At 41.2% G+C, this 19,259-nt stretch overlaps 3 protein-coding genes across 3 annotated transcripts in view; 1 reads left to right on the top strand and 2 right to left on the bottom strand.

Moving 5' to 3' along the window:
• Dscam4 (Down syndrome cell adhesion molecule 4) overlaps positions 1-8,782 on the bottom strand; it is a 45,875-nt gene extending 37,093 nt beyond the window's left edge. Inside the window, exons 1-2 of the mRNA XM_070215677.1 lie at positions 8,735-8,782; positions 789-1,177 (exon numbers count right to left, since the gene is read on the bottom strand). Of these exons, the coding sequence (XP_070071778.1) occupies positions 789-840 (52 nt within the window). The 5' untranslated portion in view covers positions 841-1,177; positions 8,735-8,782. The remainder of the gene's footprint in view (positions 1-788; positions 1,178-8,734) is intronic.
• An 892-nt stretch (positions 8,783-9,674) lies between these two features.
• On the top strand, positions 9,675-12,874 carry LOC108067359 (uncharacterized). The gene is made up of 3 exons (XM_017156337.3): positions 9,675-10,016; positions 10,074-10,774; positions 12,366-12,874. The coding sequence occupies exons 1-3, from the start codon at positions 9,839-9,841 to the stop codon at positions 12,657-12,659; spliced, it is 1,173 nt and encodes a 390-aa protein (XP_017011826.2). The 5' UTR covers positions 9,675-9,838; the 3' UTR covers positions 12,660-12,874.
• A 3,978-nt stretch (positions 12,875-16,852) lies between these two features.
• On the bottom strand, positions 16,853-18,141 carry eIF4E3 (eukaryotic translation initiation factor 4E3). Its single transcript, XM_070214829.1, has 6 exons — positions 17,972-18,141; positions 17,657-17,915; positions 17,527-17,601; positions 17,372-17,471; positions 17,228-17,315; positions 16,853-17,168 (listed from the first exon to the last, which is right to left on the bottom strand). Exons 1-6 carry the CDS (start codon positions 18,021-18,023, stop codon positions 17,008-17,010), a joined length of 735 nt encoding a protein of 244 aa, XP_070070930.1. The 5' UTR covers positions 18,024-18,141; the 3' UTR covers positions 16,853-17,007.
• Positions 18,142-19,259: the final 1,118 nt, after the last annotated feature.

Raw genomic sequence — 19,259 nt, 5'->3', positions numbered from 1 at the left:
GTTCCTTGAAGTGTCGAGCCACGCCAACGGCAGAAAGTTTCATAAATGCCGCTCCTGCTTTTGCTCCTGTTCCTGCGGCTGCGACTCGATGTCCCGCAAAGTCATGCAAAGTTTTGCTGTTGACTCCGTTTCTTTGAGCCCCACGCGAACGCAACACATATACATATACAAACAAAAACAAAAGTGAAACGTGTGCCTTTCAATAATTCAGTTTTATGGCACAAACTCCGCAACTTCGCCAACTCGCCTTTTGTCTACTCGCGAAAGTTGAGCGGCGGGCGCTCATTAACGGCGATACGTGTACATATGTATATATACAATGTACATACATGTATAGCACTGCGTTAATTGAAATGCTTTTCGCTTTTCAATTCCCCAACCCCCAACCCCCCGGAGGTCCCTTGTTCCTTGGGCCTATGTTGCAAATTTAATTGCATACTTTTGCGGGCCAGGCAATGGGGGATAAAATGGGGTAAAGGAGCAGGCACAACTTCGATATAATTATCGGTAGCAGTGATTTCCGCTTTCAAAGATCACTATCAGGGTTGCTTTGGTATTAATCTTCAAGTTAAATTATAACCTTAAGATATTTTAGTGCAAAGTTTACTAACTACTGTAGATGAAATCGATTCTGTAATATATTTGTAGGTAAAATATTTTAAAATTGATTTTTTAGTTCTAATTAACTAACCATTCCATTTAATTCGAATCAAATGCATGATGTCGCTTACAGCTTTTGCGTTTTATCGGAATGGAAAAATAAACAAAAACAGACCGTCAGTACTCACCTCTTATGACATACAGGATCAGAATGGCCTTAAAAAGGCTGTGTAAATCCATTTTTTATGAGCACTAATGCTTTCCATTACATTTTTTATGTCTGGATTTTAAATGCCGAATTTCGCTTGATTTGTTTGTTATTGCTGTCGTTTTGGTTCGCGTTCGCTCTGTTTGTTTCGGTTATTTAATTTCTTTCTCACTTCCACAAATGCGTTGCTGTGATTGAAGCTAAAAATGTTAATGGTTTCTGGCACAACTTTGGGTTTTGCCGATGCTTTTGTTATTGTTGTTGTTCTTGTTGTTTGTTTATTTTCCGTATTACGCGCAACGGAAATTAGAATTTCGAGTGCGATGCCAGAGATTTATGCGACCAGTGATTTTAATGCTCATGCTTTTCCTAAAAGACAAATATACAAAATATATAATCTCTTTTGCTCCCATCTTACACGTTTGAATACCGAATTTATGTTTATTTGAACATATTCTGAGTGTCATTTAACAGATAATTAATTTTCAATTTCGCTTTTTTATGATTTTATAAGCATAAAATAGTATATCTTTATTTTAGGAGTTTCCTGATTTTTGCCTTGGTTTTGAGATTTTTTTTCGTGCAATCGACTTAAAGCTTCCATGACGTAGTTACTGCCGTTGCTTTTGATTTCACTTGACGACAGTCAGTCAACTGCGATTCGCATGTCAGCGGGGATATTAATCATGTCAAGTCAACGCCACAAAGCGCACTCCCATCCAACCCAGCTGAACCACTTGGGGCAGATATGGCAGCTCCAGAAATCGGAACAACAGAAAGGGGAACACAAGGAAAAAATAATGGATAAAACTTTAATTGGGGAAATATAAATAAAAAGAATTCACAAGAGTTGGATTTCAAAATTCTTACTTTTCTTTCCCTATTCTCAAGCTTAAATAACATTAAAACTATTACTATTTTTGTAACTTGGTAAAAATTAAAGTAATCCACTAATTTAGGCTTACTGAAATGTGTACAGAAACTAAATTTTTACCACAAAAAAAATTTAAAATATTTTAAATTTTCCCTGGTGTAGAAGTAGAAAATGTTCCCACAGTTTTGAAACCCGAAAAATGGCTGGTGTTGCTGCGGCTCTCCCTATAGTTTTCCCCTTTTTCCGGGTTTCGGCTTTTGCGCCCCTTTGAGCGCATTTTTATGCGAGGATGCGAGAAGATGAAGGCGAAAAAATTATGCATCAGCGCGAAATTGGAGCGCCATAAGTTGCCACTGAAGTGCTGACATCCTCATCTGAAGTTGAGGCTGCAGCCGAGTATCTGGTGGGGCGAGTGCGACGACGAGTATCTCGTGGATGCAAAATATGACGAAAATATGCTAAAACACGCGTGTGCGTGTGCGGGTATCGGGAGTCCTTCGAGGACTTTTTTTCCATTCTATTGCCTGGCTGGCATTACATTAACTTTGCCTGTGGCCAGCCATGATGACTGGATCTCGCTTCCCAAAGCCAGACGACTCCCCAAGGTAAACTTCTGGACATTGTGAAAACGAAAAGGGAGCGAAAGAAAAAAAAAGAATGCGACACGAACCAAACGATATTTGCCGAAACTTGAAACTATGCAAAAGGGACAGGAACAGGACAACTTGATACGAAGGAGATAAAAAGAAACGTATAAAACTGTCAATAACGATAAAGCACAGGGGCGTCGGGGGAGGGGACTTTCGGGGGGATACACGAGCTGGGGCAACAAAATGCCGCTTAAGCAACATGGAAATTATGCCCAGTGCGAATATCATCAGCAAACTGCTGGAACAGACAATGGTCGGAAAATGGATGGAAAAGTCAGAAGAGGGGAGGGAAATGCTGCTGAAAATGCTTCGTTTATTTCCTTCGTTACTTGTTGTATATTTTTTTTCTTCTCTTCCTTCTTGGTCTGTAAAAAATCATGACTTGGCAATTATGCGGCAAATGTGCGCACTGGGCATGCCGACAACACTGGCAAACAAAAGAGCGGAGCGATACAGACTCGCTCGCACACACGGCGTATACGAGATATAGAGGATAACGGATGGCGAAAGGCGAACAGACATAAATATTACGCATACGCCGCATTGCACTGCCAACGTTTGCTAAATTGCTGGCAATTAGTTTAAAGTGCGACAGCAGAAAATCAAAACTGCCAGCCTAAGCAGCTTTGCGGGCAAGAAGTGCATTCCGTGTTCCCTATTACTAAATAACCTGGAAATCTCTGTTTAAAAATATTTTTAAATTAATTTAATGCTGAATCATTATGAACTAAGTATGATTAATCGAATGTAAAATCGTTTTATGTCACAAAAGTTGTAAGAAAAGTCAATTCCATTACCGACGGAGATATCACCTATACGCAGCGTTGATACAGGACAATGGTTGTTTCAAAGATCAAATAGAATTGCCCCTTGAAAATTCGTTCGAAAGACTAGACATAAAATTAAACATTTAAATGGTCTCCGATGGTTGAGCAAACTCTGTCTGCGACCCAATCAAAAGGCGTACGACTGCATCAAAGTGGGAATACTCTTTTGAGCCGCCTTTGTAAGCGGCTTCCTCTCCAATTTCATCGCCATGCCTTTGAACCGCTTCCTAGGCGTCTTTGCCAACGGCTTAAACACTTGAAGTCAGCTTCGATTTATTTATATTACACTCTACGTTGTCTGCTCGCTCTTGGGCCCTCTGTCTGTGACAATTTGTGCCGGGTAAATGCATTAAAGGCTGCCCTTTCCCCAAACCCATCTCCATCTCATGTGATGATGTGGAATAGAGGGTGTGGGGATGTGGATGGGGATAGGATGAGGCCAAGACAAGTGCAATTTATAGACTTCAACGCTTGGCCGGCTCCGCAGTCCGGACTTTTCTCGTTTCTCGTCTGGCCTGCCGCCGTATGGCAGCCATCGTCTGCCAAATACGTGATTTATTTTAATAGATAATCATTATGCCATCGATTTCTATCATGTCTGGAGTCTGTTTCGCTTGTTGCATGCCCCCATTCGCCTGTCTTTACTCCCTTGCACGGTACGTGCGTCAATAAATCAAAATCAAATGGCTTTCAGCTTATTGTTTTGCGTGGGTAAATAGAAAACATGTGCGACCTGCTAAAGTCACGTGTAAACAGCGAAGGGAATGACGCATGTGTTTTTTCTACCTCTAAGGAGGTTCTGCTGCTGTTGGTTTAGGGATTTAAAAACATGCTTTAAGTAAGGGGAGTATATTACATTGGCAAATAAATAAGTTTAATTTTGTAAAATGATTTCATTGGTGTGCCACAGAAAAAGCTGGGTACTTAAAATCACTTTTAAACGTGAAAAACGTGTTTAAAAGTATGCAACAATATATTTTTAATGCAAAAGTGATATGAATTCCCACAGAAAGACGAGTATACTTTATTCGCTGCATACTTTTCGGCACATAAAATAATATTTGGAGAAATAAAAACGAACACTTTTGGTATGCTTATAAAATATCTGAACATTTAAATTAATAAACGATACAAAAAGTTTCAGGTGTTTAAAATTATTTACAAACGTAAAATAACTAAATAATGCAAATAATTATTTTAAACCATTTTTAAATCGTATAAAATGTATATTGCTTACATTTTGGCGCTTATTCCTTTAAAAGAAATTCCGAAATCTCCAAGTAAACGTTTTTTCCCAGACCAGGACTTACTTAAACCCCTTACAGCATCCCACATGCGAGATTTCAACACTTTAAGCGCTGAGCAGAAGAGCAAAGGAGACCAGAAGCTGCCACAGCCGGTCATAGTTCACGGTTCATTCACATGGCAGACCCGCTGCCCTCATCCCCTCCCCCTCCCCAGCCGTATTTAAATTGTGCCATTATGCTCTCGAGGGCCTGGTTTCAGGCTGCTCCCCTCTCGAAACCCCTTCGCTAATGACTTTTTACGGCGTCTCTGGCGGCTGCTGGCAGAGGCACAGAAAATCAATAGAATGCAAAGGGCCTCTGCATGGGAATCTCGGCTGGCGAAACAAAAGGGCAGGGGCTATGGGATATGGAGGCTATAGGATTGAGGCTCGGGGACACTGGACAGCGAGCTGGAATTGTAATGGCCGACCGGCTGTCGTCTGTTGCATTGTAACACTGGCCGACCGGCTGGCCACAAACAAACAAACAGCAGCAACAGACACACAAAAAAGCAGAGGAGTGGAAATAGAAACGTAACTACAAAAAATAGGAGGAAAATCAATAGAGCAAAGGCATGAAGCAACAAACAAACAAACAAACGAACGAACAAGCCCAGCGAAAAACCAGCGAAACGGAGAGAGAGAGCCTGAAATGCATAACAAACTGTGAAATGAAAAGCCAGCAACAAAATTGTGCAAGAAATTATATGCATATATATACGGACTACATAGAAAAAACACAGGAGGAAGGGGGCCTCTTGCACTGAAGTGCACATAAAAATCATTTAAAAACAGCAGCCAAGCAGACGGACAGAAGGAGGGAAGAAGAAGGCTCCTTCCCCCAGCTTTCTACACTTTCCCAGATTTTCCGGGCCCAAGGTAAGTCCACGTTGCCGTGATTCGAGAGGGGGGAAAAAAATTGAGTTCAGCAGAGGGGGTTCACTGGGATGTACACAAAATGGGTCTAAAGTCATAAACTTTTTCCACATAGCAGCTGATGCCAACACGTTTCGGTTACTGGTTACTGGTCTCTTGTTTTTGTTTTTCGCCGTAGCTGCCGGTTGCTCAGTGATTTTTCCTGGGCCCGTTACTATGCTCCTTTGTTTCCTCCTGGCTAACGAGCCGAATATTGGGTTAAGTAAAATATGTACCAAATGGGAAACAAGGAAAAACTCAGCTTTTCCATTCGAGAATATTTGGAAAACCGAAAAATAATGATGAGGCTAGGGAAATGCAAATGTGAGTTGTAAATTTACCGAAATTCTGCAGATATTTTTCCTTCTCTTTTTCTGGGTAAGCCAGAAATAACACAAGTGGAAAACTTTAGCCATTTTTAATTATTTCTATCTGCCTGCTACAAGACTTCTCCACTCTAGCTGCCAATCAAATCAACTTCGAGTTCCCAGTTCGCGTGTCTCAGCGGAACTTTGGATAAGACTGGCTGCACATCAATCATGAGCAGTCGACCCGCAGCAATAATTTTTGAAATGCCAGGCCCGCGCTTAAAATGTCACACGCCAATCAAAAGCATGTTTGCCTGCATAAATAAACATAAAGCGAGCTGGGTGAATGAATAAAATATGAAGCCAGGCAAAATATCATTTCTCAACTTTTGGCAACTTTTCCCCCGACAATCTTGTCTCAATTTCCGCTGCATATGTAAGGAAAATGGGAAAATGCGAGAAGGGGGGGAAAGTGATTTCTTAATTTGTTACGGAAAAAACTTTAACAGCCCCCAAAACCCCTTTCCTTAGTGTCCTCCCCACTTTTTTCTCTCTGGGTTAAAGTGGCAAGCAAGCAGGAAGGAAAGTTTCCTTGAGTTCCAGGCCCCAGAAAAGAAAAATCGTACGTGACTTTTGTGGAAAATGATGGATCAGCTTGGGTGGGTGTAAAAGTGAAACTTGTGCCGCCTTCTAATTAATGTCAGCGGCAGGGTTCATATTTTGCTGCTTTAGCGCCAGATTGCGCATACGCAGCGTGGGGCAATTCAAAAATTGCGTATACGCACTGCGGGCAGCTGTTGCAGTTTGTTGGCCACCCAAAAGTACATAATTCCCCAAAGCGAGAGAGAGAGAGAGAGCAGTACATATATAGAGAGGCGAGAGTACCGAAAATTTAAATAAACCAAAACTGGATGCCGGCAAACTACTATTACTACAACTACTACGCATGAGTGTGTGTGTGTGTGAGTGCGGTCACTTCCGCACCGTGCAACGCATGAAATACGAGCCATTTTTACTACTACACATCAGCCGCAGAGGCTGCAACATGCGACAACATGTGTGTATGCGGCAATCGATAAATTTTGTGTGTGCAGCGCAGGAACAACAAAAGCTCAGCCAGTGCACTATAAGCCAGATATGCCAGATACGAGTGTATATATATATCAACATGGGTATATAGTGTGGCAGCGAGTGAGTATCCGCACGAGTATATGCCGGCACAGACAGATTTATAGTTTGTCATGGCGGCAGTGTCGAAAATAGTTGCAGCTTCTCTCCCGCTCACGAGGCAGCCTGCAGTTTTCGTTCATAAAATCAATAGGCCTCCCAAGCCCCCTCCTCACTCACCACATTAGCCGGCCGGTTTCGGCCTTATATACATATATAGAGGGAGTACATAGAGGGTGCACGCAGCACAGCTAATTGCTTGCATGCGAAACTTAACGTAACGAAAGGAAAGGAAACGAGAGCAAGGAGCCAGATGCCAGATGTGCAGATGCCCCGGCACAAAAGAAATATAAATAAATGCCATTTGCCCTCAACACAATACGGGGAAAATGTCAAACAATTAAGCGGCAATTAGCAGAAAGCTCGAGAGTGCCAGCAGCAGCGAACCAGAAGGCCAGAGGACCAGAAAAGGGGGTCGCCTGCTACGTGAAAGCGTTGCTAAACGTGTCTTCAGCTTGTCGTCGCAGGGGGTGGAAATGAAAGGAAAGCAGCAAGGATCCAAAGGCAAGGAGCAGAGCCACGGAAGCTGGGCACTCACGGCACAGCCGAGGTAGTCAGGAAACGGGATTGCATTATGCCTTATTGATGAGCCCAGGCGGAGGACTTGGGGAACTCTGAAAATGACTACGGCCATATGGAGCACTTCTTGGGGGATTCACAGAGTGCAGGTATGCGAGGAAACCTTAAAGAAGGCCTTTCACATTCTTGCAGAGTCGAATTTAATTCATATTTAAAACAAATTCCTCTAGGAAAGTTAACACTTTTATCTTTTATCAAGTAATCACTACAGTCGCATTTTTTATTTTAATTCAAATTTTAAGACAACATTTCCAAATTAATTCGAAAATAATTTTCAATTGTATATTATGCAAATGTAAGAAAATGAAAATTCAATATTTATCAGATATTAACATTAACCAGAGAATAAATAAATAAAAAAATCAGATATTTAAAATAAATGGAAATAAATATTGATCAGATTCTATACACATTTTATAACCAAACCAAAATTACATTTACTTTTTGAATCAAATCAAAACAAAATAAAATTACTTTAATATTTTTAATTCAAAATATTATACTTTAGAATAACACTTTCCTTCTTGCCTAAAATGGTATATTACCACCAATGTTTCACCCACTTCCTTCCCAAATTAAACTGTCCCAAATAAACCCATTCAATTGCTTGATAAAAAACACTTATCTGCCCGTCAAGCCATCAGCAGCTAAGCAAATTTGCATGCAATTTTCTCTCACGAGGGGAAGCACTTTTCCACTTTATACGTGGCTGTCTCGAAGCGAAGGCAACAAACTCGAAAAAATAGAGCCAGAAACAAGGTTCTTGCAGTTGTTGTTTTTGTTGTTTTTCGTTTTTTAGATCTTAGCACGTTGTTGCAATTCAATTTATTTTCAATTTGCGCGCATGCAAGGCGAAATGTTCGGCGATGGGTGGGGAAAAATCGAGGAAAAATCGGGAGGGTTAACGACAACACCTTTCATTAAAACACAACATTATCAGGCGGGATTTTTACTTGGCGGATTTTTTTTTTGCGATGTCTTAACGGCCGGCTCACGTTGCACACACAAACACGAATACACTTTCGACCGGCACTGTATATACGGGTACCATGTGTATATGGCACGCACGTTTGCCGCTTCTCTTGTTGCTGTTGCAACGCAAATTGCGAATTGCGAGTTGCACTTGCGACACTGACAACGACAACAACTGCGACGGCGCGCTCTTCGGTGTTATTTTACTTCTTTTATTTTCCCTCTGATAACAGGTCTCTCTGTCTCTCCCTCACACCTCGCCCTGTCTCGCTTGCACTCCAGCACTTACTCGCTTGCCCAGGGAAAAGGAGCAGACAACAACCGCACGCGAGCAACGTCGAACAGCAACTGAGTCCTGATTGCGCTGTCCCGCAGGATTTTTGTGCAGATGCAGGTTGCCATAGTGGCCATGTGCACCACCCCCGTTCATCGGTGCCCCCTCCCCCCTCGATTCCCGCCGCCCACCTGGCAGTGGATGCTGGGGACAGTGCGCAGAATCCCCATCCGAATGGGCATCAACAGGAGCGTAGTAAAGCGTAGTAAATTGGATTCCATTCGGGTTTCATTCACAGAGAAGCTCTCGCCACTCTCGCGTTGCGAGTTTTTTGATCACCGTTTTTTAAGAGCGAGAGGGCTACTTTTTAAGAACCACGGCATATGATGTTTTAATTTAATTTAGAAAAAATATTAATTACAAAAATATTAGTAACATTTTTAAGAATTTGAATTTATTTCAATGCCTCGTATGACAATTAAAATTTAAGCTTTTAATAAGGCCCAGTCCCTATCCTAATTTTCAACCAAAAAATCTGATAACCCCTTCTGAATAGTACAAGGACTAGCCAAAAAAAAAACAATTCTTTTATCAGCTATTAATATTATTATTAGCGGGAGCAGGATTCTTTTTTTGGGTACGAAAAAATGCTATTTTGCATACTTTTTTAATACCACATATTTTTTTAAATTTTTCTTCTGCGGTTGGGGAGGGGGCTTCCCCAGGTTAATCGATGCGGATTCTAACAAAATTATAAGTAAGTACTAAATGATTTAGTTAACACGCGAAAGTTTACTACGTAACTCTACTGAGCTCTATTTAAATTTAAAATAATATGTCTGGGGTGACTACTCTGCTCTACAAAACCCTATATTAATTTCGAGTAAATAATCTGGGGTGACATCTCTGCTTCAGGGTTTCTCATAGCGTAGACGTAGCAAATGTCAGTAGCAGTGAGTTTCTTTTCATTCGAAACCTAGTGTCAAAAAAAAAAATTCTAGAAGATTTTTTATTCTCGATAAAGAGACTTTCTTAAGAAAAGTTTGTGATAACTCTTTGGTTCTTGTACTTCTTTACTTTGTAACTTATTCCCTTACGCCTTCGTAATATATTGATAACATGGCACTGTACAACTTCATGTATGTGATGGAGGATCTGGCCCTGGAGTTTACGGTGAGAAAGGAGCGGCACCAGCGCTTCATCCACGATTCTCGCATGCTGTCCGCGGCCATTCAGCAGCAGTTGCACAACGATGGTGCGGTCTTCAAGGACCACCTGGATCAGCTGCACAAAACGGGTAAGTGGGTGCTACTTATTAAAGATCCTCCTTCACCTATAATCCCACCAAGAGTAGCCGCCTATGTGAACAACTTGTACCTGGACATGCCGCTGAACTTTGAGATCTTCCTGCCCATCCGCCTGCCGGTGGCTGTGGTGCCCGCATTCGATGAGGAGAGACGCAGTGTGGCCCTCACCAGGGTCAACTATCGGCACCCGTTCTTCTTCGGCAATGCGGTGAATGTCAAGTGCATGAACCTTCTTCTGCAGAGCGAACTACACTACGCTATATCCAAACTCAAGTCTGTGACCTCCTCCTGCACCAAACGGGTCTACGATCTCAAGTATTCGGTGCTGAGCTTCAACCAGGTGCCCTTCGTCCACCAGGTGGTGGCCATAGAGCGCAACAGCAACCGGCAGCGATTCATCCGCTTCGATTTTGTTCTGGCAGTGGAATTCGATGGCGCCGAGATGCCTCTGCCAACGTATTTCAAGGCGCCCATGGGCAATCGATGGATCGCCTACGGAATGGTGACCCCCGATGGCGATGATTCCAATCCAGAGGAGTGGGCCATTCTGGTGCCCAAGCGGCAGGACTCGTCGCCGGGCGCCTGCCTGATCGTCCTGAACAGCATGATCCTGCTGTTCCGCCTGCTGAGCGCCCAGCAGTGCCACTGTTTCGCCCTGCCCGCCTCCGTCAAGTTCGCCTTCGTCATGGCCGCCGAGGAGCGCGGCCTGGACTTCCAGCGGATGAGCATCGCGGACCTGATCGTCACCGTGAGTAGATACTTAATTTTTGCAATTTTTATTATTTATTCTTGACTTTCAAAGCAAAAAAACCTTAAAAAGGATTGATATCTTTATTGTAGAAAAAACGTAGTTTCCACATTAATCTGTTTTATTGTCAGTACTTTGTTTAGGTATTTTAATAAGAAATTTTTAAAATTGCTAACGATTTAAGTAAGGGTCTACTTATTAACAAAAAAGTTTTCTATTTTAATAAATATTAATGAAAATAATTCTTATGTGGCTATACATGTCATTATTTAGTCGAATTATGCCGGTTTCCATCGCCTGATTCTGCCTACATTAATTGTATTAATAAATACTAGCTTTATTTTTATAAAATAGCACAGCATAATTTATTATTAACCCTAAACCAGAGTATAAGTAAATCAGATAAAATACTTTATATATTAATTAGCTAAAACTTATCTTTAAATCAGGGTTCGGAAAACAATACATATGTATAGTACATTGAAATTTCTAACGCACAGTATACTATTCCTTGTGTATTATACATGTATGAAATAAAATGTGAAGTATTCTATTTAAATAAAATACATACATGTATGTTATTTTGACATGTACATTAAGTCGTGTACTTTATTTCTGACGTGTACGAAATAATTTTGATTTCGTACATCACTGTTTTGTTTATACTTAACAGAGAATATGTCATTAACTATTTTCCGTGATGCTGTTATATAAATGACCATATCTCCTAAAGAAATCGCGGTTTTTCATCTTATATGATAAAGCGCAATTGGTGATGCAGTTAAAGAAGTGAATATATACAATGGACATCACCTTCTGAAGAATTGGCGGTTTTTCATCTTTTATGATAAAGCGCCATTGAGAATACTGTTATTCAAGTAAATATATAAATGACCATCACCTTCTGAAGAATTCGCGGTTTTTATCTTGTATGATAAAACTTCTAGGTAATAGCGTTGTACGAGTAAATATACAAGTGACCATCATCTCCTCAAGAATTCGCGGTTTTTTATCTTGTATAATAAAACCTCTAGTGATGGTGTTATACGAGAATTGCTCGTCAAGCAAATATATATGACCATCATCTTCTAAATTTTCGGTTTTACAAGTTTTTAATAAGAATGTTAAGTGTTAACATAACTGTGATGTACGAAATCGAAATTACTTTGTACACGTCAGAAATAAAGTACACGACTTAATGTACATGTCAAAATAAAATACATGTATGTATTTTATTAAAATAGAATACTTCACATTTTATTTCTCACATGTATAATACACAAGGAATAGTATACTGTGCGTATCAATCATTTTCAAGTATTTACATTTGTATAGTACTTTGTATGTTATTTTCCGAACCCTGCTTTAAATTAAATAAATTATTCAAGTTTTTTTTTTTTAATTTGTATTTAGCATGTCATCTAATTTATATATATTTATTTATTTCTAATTGTTATTATTTATTTATGTACTTATCCATAATTTAGTTTTAATATTTTTCTCACAAAACTTTACATTTTCATTTATTGTTATTCATTGATATTCCAATGTTTCTCTTTAATCTCCCTAATATCTTCCTCCACCCACTTAGACCCTGTTCCATCAGGTGTTCGGCAGCCTGTACCATCTGGTGGCCAAGAACACCAAGGGCGATCCGGCCACCAGGGGCAGTCGCCTGATGGCCATCCGGAAGCAGCAGCTGCGGGCCAGTGGCATTTACGCGATGATGGCGGATGCAGTGATCCGGACGACGATCACCAGCGACTTCGTTAACGCCTTCTTCTGGAAAATCCACATCTCACCGCCGCCCGACTACTTCCATCAGTCGCTGGTCGAAGCCCGGAACACCGATGCCGTTTTGAAGCGGAAGAGGAGCACCTCTTAAGGTCCTAAGCCTTCGAAGTTAAATTGACCAGAACGATGGGTGGCCCCATTGCCCCGCCATCGTCTTAGTGTCAAATCTCGGTAATTGTGCAACTTTAATGCCAAAAAAAAGGAAAATAAGTGGAAAGCTCACACAGACACAACCTACACACACACACACACACACAAGGGCAATACACAGACAATACACAGAGACAGAGACAAAAGTTAATAAAAGCCAACTAAAAACTAAAGCCGAGTTGGGCTACGTGTCCCTGTTTTGACTTGCCCCCAGAAACCCCCCAAATGCCCCCTTGTTTATGAGGGGGAAAAAGTTAAATTGCAAATAGCTTGGGCTGGGCTTAGCCTGGGGGGGCGTGGCAGTGGGCGGTGGCAAGAGGGCGACATGAAATTTTAGAAAAATTTGCTGTTATTGTTCGGGCAAAACAAAAGGGGTAAAAGGCTTTCGCAGAGCTGGCAAAATGGGATGGGTTTGGGTTGGGGTTTTCGTTGGGAAAATAGGTGGGTCTACGGGCTGGAGTCGCATTAAACGGAAAGACACAAAAAAGTTTACCCGACTCGAGTCTCGGGGATGGAGCATAAAGTTTTCCAGCGCTTTTGACATTTCATTGTTGTCAACTTTTAACTAGTTTTTTATGTAGTCATTATTTTAAAATGCAAATCGCCTACAACTGCCAACAAAGTACACACAAAAACATACACATTACTTCTTCTGGCGAAATGTTTCGATTTAATCTGTCCCAAATCAAATGCCTTTAATTGCATTTGGGAGATGCAAATTTGTCATATGGCCGGCAAAGTGGCAAACAGATTTTCAGCATCCATCGATGAGTTAATCTGGTTAATTCGCCGCCCGATTGCCAATCGAGGAGTGTTTATTGCATTTTCCACTTTTCGTTATTTTAATTGCATTCCCAGTTCTCCTTTTGCACTTAAAGTTCTAGTGTATGAATTGCCAATAAATAAACTGAAAATTAAGCTTGCAGCTGGGAAAATCATTTTCTGACTTGGAAGGGAACAAAAAAAAGGAAGATTATCCATCTAGGAAAAAGAGGGTGTAGTAAAAATATATATTAAAAATCCTGGACCCCGGCATCAATCACTTAATTTTGTTAGAAAAATATTTCCAAACTTAAATTAAATTGAAATTTAAATTCAAGAGCTTTCCTCAGCATTTTTCTCTTTGTTGAGCTCCACAATTTTCCCCCACAAAGTAGTGCACAAAAGAAAAGCTTCCGAACATCAAGTTGGCAATGTCTTTTTTGGGGGTGGGGGGATGGTATCTTTAATCAAAAAATAATTATGAGCGACAGGAGGGGGGGTTTCTAGTGTGTATGTGGGTGGGTGTCTGGGAAATTACATTTGAATTATGACAAAAATGAAAACGGAACCCCCGCGACAAAAGTGATGTGCAGCAAATGAGCTAAGCGACGGCCAAGTGAAATTCAAGTGGGGCGGTAGGTGGTGGGCGAAATTCGGGGGAGTGGCCATTACGAACAGAACGGCCGCAATTTACGCAACAAACAGAGCGCTGAAAATTGGACAGACCGAGGCGGCGAGGACGACCGCAGGACCTCAAGCTGGAGAAGATGGAGCTTCGGGAGGAGCAGCTGGGAGCTGAGAGCCGGGAGCCAAGCGGCAACTGGAGACCGACAAAAGTTTATGTGAAAAGCAGACAATTAATTTGTTTTGCAGCGCAAAAGGGACACCAGGACTCCGGACGACAGGACACAAGACACCAGCGGAGGGACAAACAATTTCGTGCTTGTTGGCAAAGAAAATTTACGTGCCAAAGACAATTGGAACCCCAGCAGCACAGCCAAAGGAGGGAAAATCGCATGATACGGATTCCGATTCCGAGAGGGGGAAACGGTAGAAATGGTCAAACATTTTACGCTTTTTGTTTAATTAAAATTGCAACAGGCTACAACATTGTCCTTAAAGCGGCAACAGGAGGATGGTAAAGCAAGAGTCTGAGAAAAAAATAAAACTCAAAAAGAAATCGTTGTAAACCTGGAACAATTGCTAGCTTTTTATTTGTATTTAAAAAGATGAAAAATATTAAAAATTTAATTTAAAAAAATAAAGCAAAATTTACTTGATACTTGAATCATTATCGATTAATTTAAATTCATGAGTGGAGATAGACGCATTTGAAATTCAAACTGGCCTGTTGTTTACATTTCAAGCATATCAAATTGAGATTCCGCGTATCGAGTGAAAAGTGATATCACCAATATCAATTAGATCAAAGTTTCATATCAAGTTCTGTTAATATCACTGTGCAACATTTTTAGGGTTATAAAATGTAACCGCAATTCTGATTTTATTGGCGGAAAGAACTCATCGAAATAAGCTAAAACCCATTTGGGTTTCTCTGGCTTAGCTCGCGTTTACCTATTATAGCGAGTTAAAGTTTTACATACAAAATTTATTTGTAACGGCCATATCTTGTGAACCGATTAAAATTTCACTATCAAGTCTTCAGTGATTATATAGCTATGAACCCAAGGAACTAAATTGACAAATGACTCTTGCGAAGACGTAAACCTAGCGCGTTAAAAATCGAAAAATTGGGCAAATTTGTTTTTTAACGCGCTAGGAGCACTAGGTGCTAAGTGCGCAAGAGTCATTTGTCAATTTAGTTCCTTGGGTTCATAGCTACATAATCACTGAAGACTTGATAGTGAAATTTTAAGCGGTTCAGAAGATATGACCGTTACAAATAAATTTTGTATGTAAAACTTTAACTCGCTATAAAAGGTAAACGCGAGCTAAGCCAGAGAAACACAAATGGGTTTTAGCTTATTTCGATGAGTTCTTCCCGCCCATGAAATCAGAATTGCGGTTACATTTTTCATGTTGCACTGTGTATTAAATATCATTCGATTTTTTTCTCACAATATCCATTTCAAAATTGTTTCCTGTGCAGCAAAGTCAGCGTTTTTCAATTAAGCTTGCATTTCATTTAATATGGGAAAAAAACTACAACATTAGTTGGCTGCCCTTTGCGCTTTGCCGGATATTCTCTGTTTGTGTTTGTCCAGTTATCCCCTATTTGCTTTTCCCCTTTTCCGCCTTTCCCGCTGCCAAAGGAAAAAACTGGATGGCTGGCTACCCGCTGGCTTTTGTTTTTCCTGCGAGGGGAAAACCTTTTATAGCGGTTATTAAATTGCGCTTTAAGTGCTAAACTCGGGGCGAACTATTTGCCATATCCCAGCTTGTTACCTGTCCCCCAGATCTCCTAGGTCCTCCGGCTGCTCCCCAAAATCCACGTACGTGTTGGCATATCAATTCACGTTACGGACCGAATAACTGCATGCATTCATTTGCGCCAAGGAATCTTGCTCGTAGCTCGTATCCAAGCATCACCCAAAGGGGTGGTCAGGATGTCGGGGATACGCTTCCATTGGCACTGTCATTACCCCGTGTACAGTGTATCACGTTTCAGTCATTTGGTGGCTGCCACTTCATAATTCAATAAAACAATAAAAGCAAAATCCTTACAAATTACAGCAATCAAATCATACGAGTCGCACGGGCGACAGTGATGACAGTCCAACTGTCCGAATTATTAGAATATTTTATAAGAACTAAAATATTTAAATAATTGTTGGAGCCCTGAGTATATAAAATTATTTCTATAAATATTTAAAAATCAGCCAAATGTTTTTTTTTATATAAATCGCAACTCTCTACAAAATTGTTATAATAATATTAGAATATATTAGTTAATATTTTATATTATGGACCCATATGATCTCTCTTATTACCAATGTATTAATATAAAATATTTCAGTTATAAGGCTAAAATAATTATCCTTTATCACACCCATAACAAAGCTAAATATTCTGAAAAACCTGCCAAGAGAGCAGCACTCTTTCGCACTCCTGGAGGGAAATGCGTCCCTAGCATATTTCCATAAATTGGTCACAATTTGCTATGCGCAGCAGCAGGGCAAACAAAAGCCCTGTAAGCGGCAAAGGACGCCGCACACACATAAGCACTTGCCGCGACATGGTAGCCGTTAAAGGATGGGCGGAGTCGTCCAAAATTATGACGCCAAGGATAATCGTAGTGAAGCGCGAGTGGTTCCCACTCTCGCAGGGAATACGTGAGGCGACTCCGCTTGCCTGGGGACACCACACGAAACGTGGCCAACTAGTTTATATTTCTATTTCTCTATGCAATGCTTTATTCATGCTACAACCGCTGCGCTGTTCATCTCAGAAAGCATTGGTGCGTGGATAAAATGTGAGTTTGACAAATGTCTTGGCATCTTCGTAGCTTCTGTGCGATCGTAGATGCTCATTTCTAGCCGAGAACTGGGCATTTACGATGGGTTATCCTACAACTTGTATATGGAGTGCACATTGGGTCCGTGCTGCACCATGGCATCCTTGTGCACCTGGTACTGGATCTCCAGCTCGCCCAGCTGCAGCAGCTCCTTCATCTGGCGGCCAATGGACAGGATGGCCTGGACATTGCGCGAATCCTTGGTCCAGAGGGCTGTTAACAAAAGGGGGTCTTAGTAATACCCATTAAAGAGAAATCGTTCTTATACCCACATAACTTATTGGCCTTATTGCGCACATTAATGACCACTCCACATATCTCGTCCGAGTATTGGAAGCACTCCCCAATCATGCACAAAAGCTAGAAGGGAATACATTCATTCGTCTTAATTGTATGGTACAAGATAAGTGGCTTACCAAATCATGCCATATTTTATCTATGAAGCCCCGGGAGGCCTTGTCCAATAGCATAATCCAACGGCCGCCCTCCTTGTTCACATCATCCTCCCACATGGGACTAAATGGGAATACAAATGAAAGACTTACAGATCCAACTAGCATCTACAACTCACCGAACACCTTCCTTAAAGACCATATAGTCATTGAATATCTTCAGATCCGATGGGGGCTTGACAAAGTAGTAAACACTGTCAAAATAAATTAGTATAAAGTGGAGAATATATAAAGATTTGTTTTTAAGACCTAAAAAAGTCCTCCACAGTATTGAAGCTGGTCACATCGCTGAGCATCTCGGTCCAGCTCTTGGTGCGATCGTTCTCCCAGTGCCAAAGGGTCCAGGTGTGCTCCAGTGGATGCTTCATGGCCAGGTCGTAGTCAATGAGGCTCATCACCCGGTTCAAGGAGGGCTGCAGCTCCTGCTCATCGCCGCTCATTAGTTCGACTCCATCGTAAACGGACAGGCCCTGCTCCCAGTCACCGGCCTCGCCATATGGCACCCATTCTGTCCCGGGGGAAAGTTGAAATTTAAAGTCCCCAACGTTTTCCGGAAAAACTCACCAGTTTCGTCAGCGATTTGCAATCCGTTGCTTTCGTAGCCGGTGTAAACCATAGTTGTTTCTTTTTTCTACAATTCGAAAAGCGAACCTTTTTATGTTAGTTTTCCCGGTTTATTTTACTAAAAAACTCCTTGAATAGTATATTGTCTCGTGCGAAGTATAAGCGTTAATGAAAATCGAGGAAAATTTCTTCGCAATTTGACAAATCAAAAGTGACAATAAAAGCGTTGCCACCTTGGGTTTCAAAAACTAATCGATATGTTCAGTGTGACCATCCTCTTCGCAAGAGCGTTACAATTTTTTAAAAACCTTTTTGTTTTGTGCTTCTGTCAAATTTAATTGATATTATTAAAATTTTAAAACCACCTTGTAATTTTAGACGTAATGCCACTGCTTTTCATGTAACAAATGTCACTCCCATTTATTATTAGCTAAATTATAGTAAATCTTTTTAAGATTTTGTAATGCTATTATCCAAGCCAGAAAAATGTACTACAATCTTTATCCTCCCCATTCAGACACTCAAACATGGCCATCCCATTCGCACATTTTGGTTGCAAAATCAAATTGAGTCGGTTAAGTACGGCCCCGAGGGTCGATCAATTGAAATGTCACGTTAATAAAATAAAATGCCACCGAGCATACGATAAATGCACGAAAATAATAAAATGTGACTCAAATGAGCGACGGCGACAGCAGCCACAGACACAAGTTGGCAGCCGGAAAGGATCCGATTGGGAGTGCAGATGGAGCACGGGGGAATCCCGCTTTCTTGTCTGCTGGGGCTGCTCCTTGTGCAACAGTTTGGCCTGCAGTCAATAATCGAAATCGACTTGGGCTTGTGGCAATAAAAATTTGTCTTCGCCGCTTAAGTTGTGCGCCTTGTTGCACACAAGGTCCTGGTCTCGAGTCCTGTGGCGGCAACTCACCCCCCTTTTCCACACCCCTTGCGGCGGTGCAGATAATAAAATATGTGAGTCGCTACGTGGCAGCTCCTTGGGCGTTGGTAAAGTAGCTTTGGGCCCTTGTAATGTGCACCATTTGTTGCGCGGCTGGTGGTGCGGTGCTCGAACTCCAACCAACTCCAGATGCACCTCTCTATCTCCATCTCCCGCCGCTCGGGTGAGTTATGCCGGCCAAGTTTGGAACAAAAGTGTTGGCACTGCTCCTCGCTCTTAGTTCTCGCCGCCAAATAAGTTGCCAGTCCCAATTTATTTAAAAATTCTATTTATTTTTGCTCTTAAGCAGCTTTGGCTGCTGCTCCAACCAATCGTAAATTTTTCAGAAAA

The sequence above is a fragment of the Drosophila takahashii genome, chromosome 3L, assembly GCF_030179915.1.
Source record: "Drosophila takahashii strain IR98-3 E-12201 chromosome 3L, DtakHiC1v2, whole genome shotgun sequence".
Taxonomy (NCBI): domain Eukaryota; kingdom Metazoa; phylum Arthropoda; class Insecta; order Diptera; family Drosophilidae; genus Drosophila; species Drosophila takahashii.
The sequence above is the reverse complement of the archived record's forward strand: the minus strand, read 5'-3'. Positions and strand labels throughout refer to the sequence as shown.

What these genes read in the sequence shown, in the direction of transcription:
- eIF4E3 (XM_070214829.1), bottom strand. Translation starts at nt 18,023, where the DNA reads ATGGTTTACACCGGCTACGAAAGCAACGGATTGCAAATCGCTGACGAA. An exon ending in GCAAATCGCTGACGAAACTG is followed by an intron (nt 17,916 to 17,971) that starts GTGAGTTTTTCC and finishes CCCCCGGGACAG; the next exon opens with AATGGGTGCCATATGGCGAG. An exon ending in GTCTTTAAGGAAGGTGTTCG is followed by an intron (nt 17,472 to 17,526) that starts GTGAGTTGTAGA and finishes ATTCCCATTTAG; the next exon opens with TCCCATGTGGGAGGATGATG.
- LOC108067359 (XM_017156337.3), top strand. Translation starts at nt 9,839, where the DNA reads ATGGCACTGTACAACTTCATGTATGTGATGGAGGATCTGGCCCTGGAG. An exon ending in GGATCAGCTGCACAAAACGG is followed by an intron (nt 10,017 to 10,073) that starts GTAAGTGGGTGC and finishes CACCAAGAGTAG; the next exon opens with CCGCCTATGTGAACAACTTG. An exon ending in TCGCGGACCTGATCGTCACC is followed by an intron (nt 10,775 to 12,365) that starts GTGAGTAGATAC and finishes CCACCCACTTAG; the next exon opens with ACCCTGTTCCATCAGGTGTT.